Raw genomic sequence first — 12,102 nt, forward strand, 5'->3', positions numbered from 1 at the left:
GCACAGGCGGGGACCCTCTTCCCCACCGCCTCCTTCCCCCTGGGTCAATGCGGGGCGCCCTGGCCATCTCTCCGCCTCCACCCCTAAACCACCGACGGGCTCCGTTCAGAGTCTGGTGAGGGGATTGGGGAAGGCAGACCCCCCCCCCCGCCCCGGACGGAGATGGCCTCGGGGGTGGGGAGACGAGGGGAAGGGCTCGGGCCGGAGGGAACTTGCGCAGTCCCCGGGCTGCCCCGGCTCCCGGCCAGATGCAAGAAATAAACCCAGTCCTGCCAGGCCCAGCCGCGTCCGCGCCTCCAGCGCCGCCCCCCCCCCCCCCGGGCTGCCGGGGGAGGGAGCGGCGAAGCGAGCGCAGATTCTGTTCATAAATCAGCTCTGGAGCGACCCAAGCCGGCTGTGAAAAGCACTTTGGAAGCATCGAGTTGCTTCCCTTGACGAGATGTCAAAACATCCCCCGCCGCTCCCGCCGGGCTGGGGGCACCCGGAGCCGACCGGCCGCGCGGCGCCCCCTCCCCGCCGCGCCGACGACGGCCGCTCCCCCGAGCGCGTCCAATTTCCTGCCAACAGCCGTGCGTCTGGGAGGAGGGGAGCCGCGGAGAGACGAAGAGGCAGCGCGCCAGGCGAGGGGGGCGGGCGGCCCTGCCACGCGGAAGCCGCGCACCCGCACCCGCGGGAAAGCTGGCGGCCGACCGCGTTTTCTTCCCAGGGGAAGCGGGGCCTGCCGCGCCTCCCCCATCCCCCGACAGTGAGTCCGCCCCCTGGAGACGTGCAGCCCGCAGGTCTGGGCCCGGATCTCCCGTCGGCCGGGGCTTCGGGCTCGCGGCCGAGCCTGGCGGGGCGCTCCGCGCCTGCCCCCTGCTGGTCGTGCCTCTAACCGCGGGTCGCGGGCGCCCGGCCACACCGGACCGGCCCTGGAGACGCCCCACCGCACCCAGGGCTGGACCGGCCGAGGCCTGTGCGCCCGGCCCCCGGGCATACCCCCTGCGCCGCCGGTCCCAACTGCCGTCGACCCACTCCAGGCCGCCCTCCTGCCCCCACGGGGCTCCCCGCGGGGCTGAACAAACATCCGCTGCTCTGGGAGCGCAGTCCCAGGGCCTCTTTACAGAACCTGAGCAGTGTCAATCATGGGAGTTCGGATTTTCTAATCCCCGGCTATTTCATCGAAATCGAGGATATGTGACCTGACAAATGTAAGAATTCGGTGAGGACAATCGAGAGGCTCACTTGAAATTGGGCCCTGCTTTAGAAATTCCCTCAGAGGGTTGCCCTATACCTTGGAGGGTATGAGTCACTTTCCAGATGAGAAAACAGGCTGAGTGTTCAGGTGATGTGCTCATCGTCTCCTTGTGCTTTCATCTCTTTACCTGGAAGACCCATGGAGGCACGGGTGGTCCACTGCTGTTGCTCAGAGGTCCTGGAGCCAGCCAGGCCAACTCTGGCTCCTGCTCTGTCCTGCCACGCACACCCGCACTTTGTGCCCTGCCCGCCTTCTCCAGAACTCCCATCCCTTCTCTCTCTGCCCTTCCTGGTCAGGCTTGAGAAGCCCCACACGAGCCACCCTGAGAGGCCTGGGTCAGGAAGGGTGCCCCTGAGCTGGGAAAGGGGTCTCCAGCTAAAGCCCTCGGCCTTGGGCTGGTTCCTTTATTCGGTAGATGCTGGCAGGTTCAGAGCACTGTCTGCAGAAGCCTGGGTGAGTTGGCTGGTTAGTAGCTTCCTTTGCCAGCGCCTACCCCCATCCTGGGGCAGAATAAAGACAACCAGAGGGCAGAAAAGTGGTTTGTTTGTAAAGGAGACTATCGCAGTGGGAAGAAGAGACAAGGCCTGAGGAGCACGACATAGATATTGGGCCAGATTCTGACTACAGCACATGTTTAAAAACTGGGGAGAAATCAGTTGTGCTGTTAGGCTAGGATGCTGAGGGGGTTCCTGTAGATTTCTCTCTGTGGGCCCAGCCTCTAGCCCACCCCAAGGCATTTGCCAGCCCTTTTGACAGTGGGGAGCCTAGAGGAGGGGGAGGCTTTGGGGGAGGAGTTCCAAGATGCCAGCATCTGTGCTCCCACTCCGTCCTTAGGCCCACAGCCCCCTAGTGCACATACACACGGCTTGTCAGCTCCAGTCTTTTGAGGCTTTTTCTTAGTTTGGAAGAAGAGGTGTCACTTTGCCCCAAAGTAACAATAGCTCTCCTACCTCCCAGGCTCCATTTCCTAGACAGTGCCTCCCGCTTCTCCAAGCTGAGACAGTCTGCACTTGGGGGTCCCTGAACCCGTATGGGGTGACTGACCATGGCCACCTGGACCAGGGATGAGAGGTAGGAATGGGGAGGAGGCAGAGAGTCAGAAATAGGAAATATAGAGCGAGGTGTGGGCCCAAACCTCTGCTCAGCTGGGCAATGGGAAGAGCTCCTGGCCAGGAGGCCTAGAAGTTCTCATAATGGTCGGAGGAGTGAGTCCGGTCCTGCTTGTTGATGAGCTGACAGCCCTTTTCCACATTCTTGGTCATGCCAGGGGGGCCACAGCTAAACACCCCAATCTTCCGGACCTGTTAGGGGAAGGAAACGTGAAGCCTAGCTCAGTGTTCATGGAAAGACAGGCAAGAGTCCTTGGTGGGGACTCCTTCCATGTTTCTGATAAAGGTTCGCTTTGCACCCTGTGTGGTGAGGGCTGGCTCCGTGTGTGTGCGTCTAGCTCAGCTTTGGTAGACTTGCTTTGTGTGGGTCCGCCCTCCCCCCTCTCCAAGGCATTTGGGGTAAAGGATCAGTGTTTCTGACAGGGGCTGGGTTAATCAGCGTTCAAGTTAAAGGCTAGCTTACTGTGTCATTGAGGGCTAGGCCATTATTTACCAGAGCAGTGGCTAGCCCAGTGTTCACGGTAAAGATCAGCATCTCGGGTGAGGCCAGCTCAGTATTCATGGTAAGAATAGCTTTGAGTTTATCATAAGGATGAACTGAGCTGTTCCTTCTGGACAGGCACCATGGCTTTAGAAGTGGCGAGTCCCTGTTGCTGCTTCCCCCCTGAGCCCCTCAGAGTGACCGCTACTGTTTTTCCATTCCATTCTCCCCACTTATCTCTTGGGTGATGAGTTCTTATCAGCAGTTCCTTCCCTCCTGGAGCTGGGTTGGGAGGTTTGCTTAGACCTCAGGTGATAAAGGCCAGGAGAACCTTGATATGGGGTGGACTGACCTGTGGGTGGACCTCCTGCAGGGACTTGAAGAAGGGCTCGAAGGGGGGGCGGCCAAAGTGCATGATGGAGCGTAGGCCCGTGAACAGACTCCGGTTCAGCACCTTCTGGAAGTGCCACTCACAGATGTACTGGGGGCACAGAGGCAGGTCAGGCCAAGGACAGTCAGGGTCCGTGCCTAGCCCAAGCCAGCCTGCAGCCCAGGAGACAGAGAATGGGGTGGGGAGGGAACTGGAGGCTGAAAATCGGGACTACCATCTCTGTGCCTCCTGCCATCTGAACCTGGCTGTCCGCCCACCTGCCCTGGCCATCTGAGCCTCACCCAGCCAACCCATCGACCCACCTAGTCGCCCCGCCTGGCCGTCCCTGACCCACCAGCATGGTGGTCCTGAGGTCAAACTTCTCAGCCAGCTGGGTGACGTAGGTGTGCACGGACACCAGGTCCTGACGGTCATTCTCCTCCACCTCTCGGATGACGTCAGCCATCCGCTCAAACTGCCGCTGTGTTCTCGTCACCCAGATGAAGTAGATCTGGGGACACAGGGGAGTTCAGGACCTGGCTAAGCTCAGGCTCCCTATATCCCCGGGATCCCCACAGCAATAGAACTCTTCCTGTCTCCGTCAGCTTGTGCCTCTCCCCAGACACTCTGGGGAATGGAGTGTTGCGGGGGGGCCCCAGGGCCAGGCTCTGGGCGGGAGATGGAGTTACCCCAGGCATGGAGAGAGAGAAGGGAGTGATAACCTGGGGTGATGAAAAAGGACACTTGTCAAGTGAGCTGAAGGTCCGATGGGGTGGGAAGCGGCTTTTTCACACAGAGCCTGCCGTTCCACTCCCTGCAACGGGCCCTCCACAGGCTGCTGGGCTCCCAACCAACCCCAGCCCAGAGGGATAGGGTTCCACTAAGGGGCATGTCACAGAACAGCCTGAGGGAAGACCCAGCTGGCTGCCTGGGGCAGATGGGAATGGGCTCAAAGAGAGAGCCGGAGGATAGAAGCTGCCATAGAGGGACCGACCTCCCGCTTCTGAAGAGGCTGAAGTGGGGCCGTGTGGGTTAAGAAGCAGAGGCAGAGCCGGCATGGACAGAGGAGCGGGGGAGCTGCCTGTCACCCTCTGAATGCCGACAGTACGTGGGCTTGGCCTCTGCCTGCTGCGTTCCTGTGCCCCCGACTCACCTGCCAGGCCCAGAGAGACAAGCAGGGGCCTGCTACCAGGTCCGGGCTGGGGTGAAGGGACCCGGGATAGAGGGGGCCTGAGGGCCTGGGCTGTGTTCCTGCAACTAACCCAGCCCACCAGCCCTGCCTCGCCACCTCCCCTCTTCTTCCTCTTGAAAGCAGAGCAGGTTTCACTGCCCCACCCCAAGTGTTCCCTTCCTTCTCCCAACCTGACAAGGCTCCCTTCAGGGGCTGGCCTCCTCTGTACAACAGAGTGGGTTTCTTTACCCCTCTCCAACTCTGTTCTTTAGGGTCCGAGGATATCAGACCCCTCTGGGGTCAGGCCAAGAACAGAGGCAGGAGAGACAGGCAGAGACGGACACAGTGATAGGGAGCAGGGGCCAGGGGTCAGCAGGAGGAGAGGGCACTTACCTTCTTACAGAACACTTGGCAGCTGACTGATGATTTGAAGACCAGGTCTTTGAGGATGGAGGCAAAGGGGGTGACTCCAACGCCCCCTCCCACCAGCACTGAGACCTCAAACTTATGCCATTCCTGGTGGCCCTCTCCAAATGGTCCATCAAGGTACAGCTGCAGGAGAAGGAGTGGGTCTGAGTTAAGCTCCGCCACCACAATAGCTCTGAAGCTAGAAATGGGAGGCAGGGAAGGCAGGTATGTTTATGGAGTGAGGAGAGAGGGGGTGCCGTGGCATTACCTGGAATGGCCAGTCTCTGGACTGGGAGGGGAGGAACACAGTGGGCAGCCCGGGGCTGCGGGGCCAAGGCCTGCTAAGGGGATGTGGGGGCGGGTAGCTCATCCGGTCTGTGTCTGGTCACCTTCGGGTATCTGGCACAGCCACCTCCCGTTGCAGGTGAGTAGATCTCCCTGAGCCGAGTGGTCCAGGGCCCTGCTGCCCGGATGTGCAGGCTGAGCGTGTCCTCATCGGGTGCAGAAGTCAGCGTGAAGGGGTGGTACTCAGTGGTCCCCAGAGCCAAGCAGGCGATCCGCACCCACTGTCCCGACTTGTACTCAAAGCCTTGGGGCCGCTGGAACTGCAGGTGGGTCACTCCTGAGGAAAGGAAGTGGGCAGGAGGCTGCTATCCAGGACCCAGCAAACCTGTGGCCTCCAGAAAGATTCCCCCCCCCCCCCCGCAGCCTCAGCTCTCCTTCTGGAATATGCCAAGGCCTCTCCCCATCAGAAGGCATTACTCCCCTCTGGCCATGTCCACCCTGTGGAGGGGCAATGCAGCGCTGGTGCTGGTGGTCAGCAGGGAAAGGAGCAACCTGGCCCGGGCTCCTCCTCCCTCTGTTGTGAGAGAGGCTCGGGTCCCCCGGCCAAGAGCTTTGCTTGCCAGCTCCCTCATCGCTGCCGCCTCAAGGCCCCTGCCAACTCCACTGGACCAGACCAGCGGATTGCAAGGTCCAGGCTCTGCCCCTGCCCTGTGGGCTTTCTCAGCACTACCCAGCTGGTCCCTGACAGCCTGCAGGCCTGGTGCCCGAAGGCAGCAGCTCGGCCTTCTCCACGCTGATCTCCACCTTCTTCCGGCTCAGGCTCACCAGCTTGTCCCCCATAGATGAGTGCCGGGACCGGGAAGAAGATGTGGAAACGGGGCAGCTGGGGCAGGCCGAAGCTGCCGTGGACAATGAGCTGGATAGAGTGAAGAATTCGGCTCAGACCAAGTCACACCCACAGCAGTGTCTGTGGCCGACTCGGGCCTTAGCCCCTTGCACCCTCCACCCACCCCAGCCCACCCCCACGGGCACCCTCCGTCCCCACCTCTCCGTGTACCACGCTCCCTCCAGGTCCCCAAATCTAACCACTCCCAACCCCAAGCCCATCCTGCAGATCGTCCACGATGAGTGAGACTATTTGTGCCTTCCTGGCACCATCCTGAACCAGCCACCTTGACTCTCACCTGGTCTCCTGCAGTAGCCTCCCAGCTCGTCTTCTAGGGGGTTGCCCCACCGTGACCCATTGTCTTCAAGGCAGCCACTGCGACTTTCTGAAGTTCATTTTATCACGCCGTCACAGTGTAACCAGCCTTAGTGGACTTCCCATTATACCACAAGGCCTCGAGATGCTCTGGCCTCTGCCTGCCAGCGTTTCCGCCTCCCTGTTCTTCAAACACGGCAAGTCCTTTCTGCTTCAGGCCCTGGGCACCCACTGCTCCCTCTCCCAGGAATGCCCCCTCCCTGCTTCTTGCCCTGGCTACCTCTGTCTCATTTTTTAAAAATTTATTTGAAAGAGACCAAGAGCGTGAGCGTGAGCAATGGGGAGGAACAGAGGGAGAGGGAAGAGCAGACTCCCCGCTGGGCGGAGAGCCTGATGTGGGGCTCGATCCCAGGACCCAGGGGTGGATCATGACCTGAGCCGAAGGCAGAGGCTTAGCCAACTGAGCCCCCCAGGCGCCCCCCTCTATCTCATTTGTCAGGGCTCAGCAGAAACACCCCCTCCTCAGGCCTTCCCTGGGTCCTCTGTCAGATCTCCCAGTACTTCCCGTCAGCATTTGTCATCCCCCACACTCACGTTGCTTCTTCATTCATTGACATGCTCCCCACCGGAGTGTGTATGTGTCTTTTGTTTTTGCCACCGTACTCTCAGCTCTTAGCCGTTGCCGCCTGGCACACAGCAGGCACTCAATAACTGCTGAGTTAGTAAAAGGAGTTCCTCCAATTTACCCTCTCCCTTTGGAGACTAAAAACACATAACCAGGCCCCCTTTTCCATTAAATAACTGACGTAATTGTTTTCCATGGAATTGTATTTCCATGAAATAACTGAATACTTGTTTAGCTCTGGTCCTTTCCCCAACAAGCTGGTCTAACATGGTCAGACATGATTTGCCCCCATACTTCCCATTTGCTTGTTCCTAAGTCTGGTCAGTCTGGCTCCTGCCTCCACCTCTTCTCAGGACCTGCTCACTGGGGGCTCACGATCCCATGAAGGTCTCCTTTCATTTGCTCCCAGGGCTGGCCGTCTGTGGCACTAGCAACCGCCTGCTCCTTGCCTCGTCTGCTGCGTCTCTGGGGCCACTCGCTTCCCATCTCCTCCACTGGCTCTCTGTTCCTTCTCCCAGCCCTGATCCTGCATGTTGCCCAAACCTGATTTTCTCACTCTCTGCGCTCCTCAGTCTATGCTGTCCCGTGTGGCATGGCCCCTCGGCCGCCCCCGCAGCCGCACGGGTCCTGCCACCACCTAATACCCTGGGGCCACCCACAGCCAGGCCTTTGCGCCCTGAATACACTATCATCATTTCCACCTCTGCACCCGTGCTCGTGCCCTTTCTTCTACCTGGAATGCTCTTCGGATTGCACTCTGCCCTGTCGGATCTTAGCTTACCTCTCCTTAAGTCTTGGCTCCAGTCCCATCTTCTCCCCAAAGTCTTCCCTAACCAGTTTGGCCCGAATGAAACTCCCTTCAGTGAGCTGCTAGAAATCACTGTTTGCAGCACTCAGCTCAGCATGAATCCTGTATTGTCTGCTCATTCTGATCATGGCAAGTGCACGGCACTTATCTCTACCCCAAATCCTAAGTTCTCCAGGGCAGAGCTTCGAGTCTCCCCCTCCTCCCCCAAACTAGTACGTAGCACCGAACAACTGTGTAGTAGACCCTTCGACAGATAACTGTTAAACTGAACTCTGGCTCCTCAGTCCGCTCTGCCTTTCCCCAGCTTCGTGTTCCTTTGCCCACAGGACTAACTTAAACCTCTCTGGGCTCTTCTCTGAACTGGCTCCGGTCCCCCCAGGTTCCTCTTTCATTATGGAGCCCACCCCCACCCCCAAGGCTTTCTGAGCATCTAACCAGGCCGAGAACGACGTCTGGGTGGCCTCATACTGCTCTGTTTATACGTCCCATTTGGTGTTGGCTCTGCTTTTAAACCCCAGAACTGCTGCAGACCCGCGGTTGGCTGAGGAGCTGGGGGGCTGCCGCCAGCTCAGCTCCCGCTGCGCCAGCCCTGCCCGCTTCTGCCTGGGTCGGGAGCCCGGACAGCCTTCTGCAGGGCCGACTCCACACTGGGTCCTCTACTTGTCGCTTCTCTTTCTGCCCCAAGTCAAGCGGACACACCAAGGGTAAATGGGGAGGAGGCGGGTGTTTTGGCCCTGATATCCCCCAGGTGAGACTGTCCCTAGCGGCCAGGGTTGGGTTGCCCAGCAGAGGGTCCTGCACCTTTCTGAGCTGCTGACTTCCCTGCTGGCAGGAAGGGAGGCTCTGAACCCCAGGGATCCCCCAAACCCAGGGATAAGTCAGAAGGGGGTCTTGGTCTCAGGGAGCCAGTGTGGCCACTCTTCCGGGTCTCCCATTGAGCTCAGCTGCTTTTTCACCAGGAACAAGAACATCATCTCCACCCCTAACAGAAACAGTAACCGGGGAGCTAGGGCTCCCCCTAGCAGGGGTGGGTAGGGAGGGATAAATCAGCCTCAGCTTCCAAAGAAGACAGAGATTTCTCTGGAAACAAACATCAGTTCTAGGAAACGACCTAAGCCGAGGCCGGGTAGTCCTCTTCAGAACCGTGAAGTGCTGAGCCTCAGCAACATGGAAACAGACCGTCTGATGACTGAGGACAGAACTGCACCTGGAGGACGCAGGGCATCCCACAGGTGCCAGCTCGACCCAGGCCATGATGGACTCGCCCTCTGTTTCAGGACCGTGTGCAGTTCTGCCTGGAGCCAGGTGACAGATGGCAACCATCTGGGCTCTGCGCTTCTGAATGCTGACGGGCAAGTATCGTTGGTGGGGACGCTGGGGCCTTGGGACTTAGTTTAGCTTCTCAGCAGGACCCTCGGGTGCTCTTTAGGGAACCGCCTGTATCCATGAGGAAGGCAGGCCAAGCACAGATGAGAGTCCCTCTGGAACTAACTAGCTGGCGCACCTGACGGCAAACCCAGGGAAGGTAAAGGGAACAGGAGGACGAGGGAAGGGAGGGAACGTGAAGGAAGGGAGGCAGGAGCTGAAGGAGAAGGAAAGGGAACAGGTAGACTCTTAAAAATCCATCTCATCAACAGTCCAAGTGAAGACGTTTTGAGCAAGCTCGTTGACTCTGCAAGTGGCACTTTGCTGAGTGGGGTGCAGACACCCCAGGAAACAGGATCAGAACAAAAGTGGCAGAACAGAATTAAGATAGACTTCTCTAAAAAAAAAAAAAAAGTGTGCTGCTCCCTTGAAAGTGGGCGGTCAACCCTGGAGCTCACACCAGCCACCGGAACTGGGGAATGACCGGCTGGGCAGAAATGATGCGGGGTGTCTGCAAGGAAGCGACCAGCCTGATAGGGCTGCTACTGCCAGCCCCATGCCGGGCACCCATCTTCCAAGCGCTGCGGCCCGGGGTCCATCTGCTTGACAGGCCTACACTATCCTCTCCAGCTGTGATGTGAGAAGTGGAGGGGATTCCTGAAATGACTGAGGGGACGGAGAACGGATGTCTCAGCCCTCATGGCCTCCCTGGGATCATCCTGCCAAGACCCCGACAGCCCTCACCAGCCCGGAGAGCAGGACGTAGAGGTGGTGGGTCAGCCAGAAGCCCCGGAAGCTGCGGCGCCGGAAGTGGTGGGAGGCGAAGACATACGTGATGGCCAGGACCAGGAGCAGCAGCACCCCCGTGAGGTCTGCAAAATGAACGCGGGGTGAAGGGCGGAGGAGCGGGGCTGTGCTGGGGCTGCCGTGGGTCAGGGTCCCATTCCACTTCACTGCTCTGGGTGGGGGCCACAGAAGCCCAGGCTTCTCCTCTGTTCTTCTCTCCCCACACCACTGATCACAAGTGCCTTTTATTTCAACAGACTCTGCTCATCCCTCCAACACCTTGTCCCGATTGTTCTTTTTCAAGGACCGGTGTCATTCGTTTTTTGTCTGTCACTTCCCTGACTGTCAGGCCCACAAGAACAGGGACCAGGCTGCTGGTTCAGCACGGGATCCTAGCGCCTTCTGTAGGGCTCGCCCCCTGTGGGCCTCGTCTACACCGGTGCTGACGGACTGAACGTGCGGGGCACCTGCTCTGGGCCCCCTGGGTCAGACTTTGAACATTGCAGGCCCTGCCCCCACGGAGTCAAGACTCGGTCTACGTCCCCCTAGCCCCCGACTTGGCTCCCACAGCATGAGCAGTGGCGCCATTAGTGAGGAAGTGCGACCACCCGAGCCCCCTGGGTTCAGCCCAGGGTTGGCGGGAGGACCCTCCTCTCACAGGAGATCCCAGGCCTGGGGTACACGAGAGAGCAGTACTAGGTTCAGGACGGGAGTGTGGGGCCAGAGAACGGCCCCTCAAGTGATCGAGGAGGAGGGAGGCAGAAATTAAGAAGATTAGAGCCCTGCAGTCTGGAAAAGCAGAGGTTAAGAAGGGCTCTAACCAAAGCCTGTAAAGGCCTGAACAGAGAGGAGGGCCTCAACACAGCCTATCCACTAAATCCCAGTGTGCAAGAATTAGCAAGCACTCTGAAGTTCAGAGCAGGTTGTTTTAGGATTTAAAAAAATGCCGTGTTTCACGGAGAGGAGCGTAGAAAATGTACTATGCTAAGGAGGAAACAGACTGAAAATATAAATAGGTTCAAGAAGCTTTTGAACAGATTCACAGCTAATAGCTCTAAAATGGGTGATTATGGGGAGTAAGGAATACGTCCCTCAACAGCCCTGGTCAAGACGGACTACAAGGGGTGGGGGTCTCTGCCTAGTTTCACGAGCCTGGTCCCTCCACCGTGCTGCTGGGACACGGCATTCCTCCAAGCCACTGTCACGGTAGGTGTGTAGGTTGGGGCAGGGGGAGAGGGGGTCCATTCTCATTCCACGGAAGAAGGATGTTCCGAGTTGGGGCAGGAGCCCAGCCAAGCTCCCAAGAGAAGGACTAGAGAGCAGAGGCTCCTACTTCCCAGCAGAGTTGTCAGGACCAGAGGGCAGAGCCTGGCCCACCGTGAGACCTGAGTGAGCGCTACTGGGCAGCCTCATGGCAGAAAGAACCCGGAGCTCAGAGCTCAGACCCAGACCCAGAAATTCAGAGCAGGGAGGGCTCTCACCTGGCACAGTCTGGAAGAACCACCAGTAATACTTCTGGGGACACTCAGACCTGTGGAGAAGGGAAAGCAAGCAAGGATGCTTAGAGGAGATGCCTGGGACTTCCAGAAAGAATCCTCCAGAGGAAACACCTCAACCCAGGCACCAGTCTCCCTTTCTGCCCACTCGGGGTCAGGGCTCCAGCTGGTCATTGTCTGTCCCACTGCCCGGAAGGTGACACTCTCCTCTGAGCCAAGAGAATTTGCTTCTTTCCATCCATAAAGGATCCCCCCACATTGACTCACACACACACACACACACACACACACACACACACACACACACACGCACACAGTAGCCCACTCACTCACCCGTCGTCACGGAAGAGTCCAGGGAAGAGGCAGGAAAGGACGCTGAGCGGGCTGACGGAGAACAGGTACCCATTTACCACATGGCCCGCACTGTGCAAGACTAAGGAAGGCCAGACAGGGTGGGAGTGAGCCAGGGGGCAGCCTGGTGGGGGCACTCAACCCATCCAGCCCAAGGTGGGGGACTCCAGCCACCCAGCCTTGGGGGCCTGAAGAAGGACCCTCGGGGTCGCACTTCTGGTCTCTAGCCATCCTCCTGTCCCTCCCCACCCCTGCTGAGCCCCATATGTACCATCCACGAGCCCAGCCACAGGAGTCTGAAATTATACCATTAGAAGTTCATTCTTTGGGTTTCTCTCACAGAGTATGTTTTCCAACATAAAAACTGGGAGAGATCACACATGATGTGCCCATGTTCTGGGCTGTTGCT

At 58.7% G+C, this 12,102-nt stretch overlaps 1 protein-coding gene across 1 annotated transcript in view; it reads right to left on the reverse strand.

The window, feature by feature from the left end:
- Positions 1-407: 407 nt before the first annotated feature.
- LOC123775598 (dual oxidase 1-like) overlaps positions 408-12,102 on the reverse strand; it is a 34,596-nt gene continuing 22,901 nt past the window's right edge. The window contains 10 exon segments of the mRNA XM_087860459.1: positions 408-2,538; positions 3,180-3,308; positions 3,553-3,708; positions 4,762-4,920; positions 5,166-5,398; positions 5,826-5,899; positions 5,901-5,977; positions 9,805-9,932; positions 11,328-11,377; positions 11,676-11,775. Of these exon segments, the coding sequence (XP_087716585.1) occupies positions 2,416-2,538; positions 3,180-3,308; positions 3,553-3,708; positions 4,762-4,920; positions 5,166-5,398; positions 5,826-5,899; positions 5,901-5,977; positions 9,805-9,932; positions 11,328-11,377; positions 11,676-11,775 (1,229 nt within the window). The 3' untranslated portion in view covers positions 408-2,415.

The sequence above is a fragment of the Ursus americanus genome, unplaced genomic scaffold (assembly GCF_024610735.1).
Source record: "Ursus americanus isolate L20-20 unplaced genomic scaffold, mUrsAme1.1.p SCAF_65, whole genome shotgun sequence".
NCBI classification, from domain to species: Eukaryota; Metazoa; Chordata; class Mammalia; order Carnivora; family Ursidae; genus Ursus; species Ursus americanus.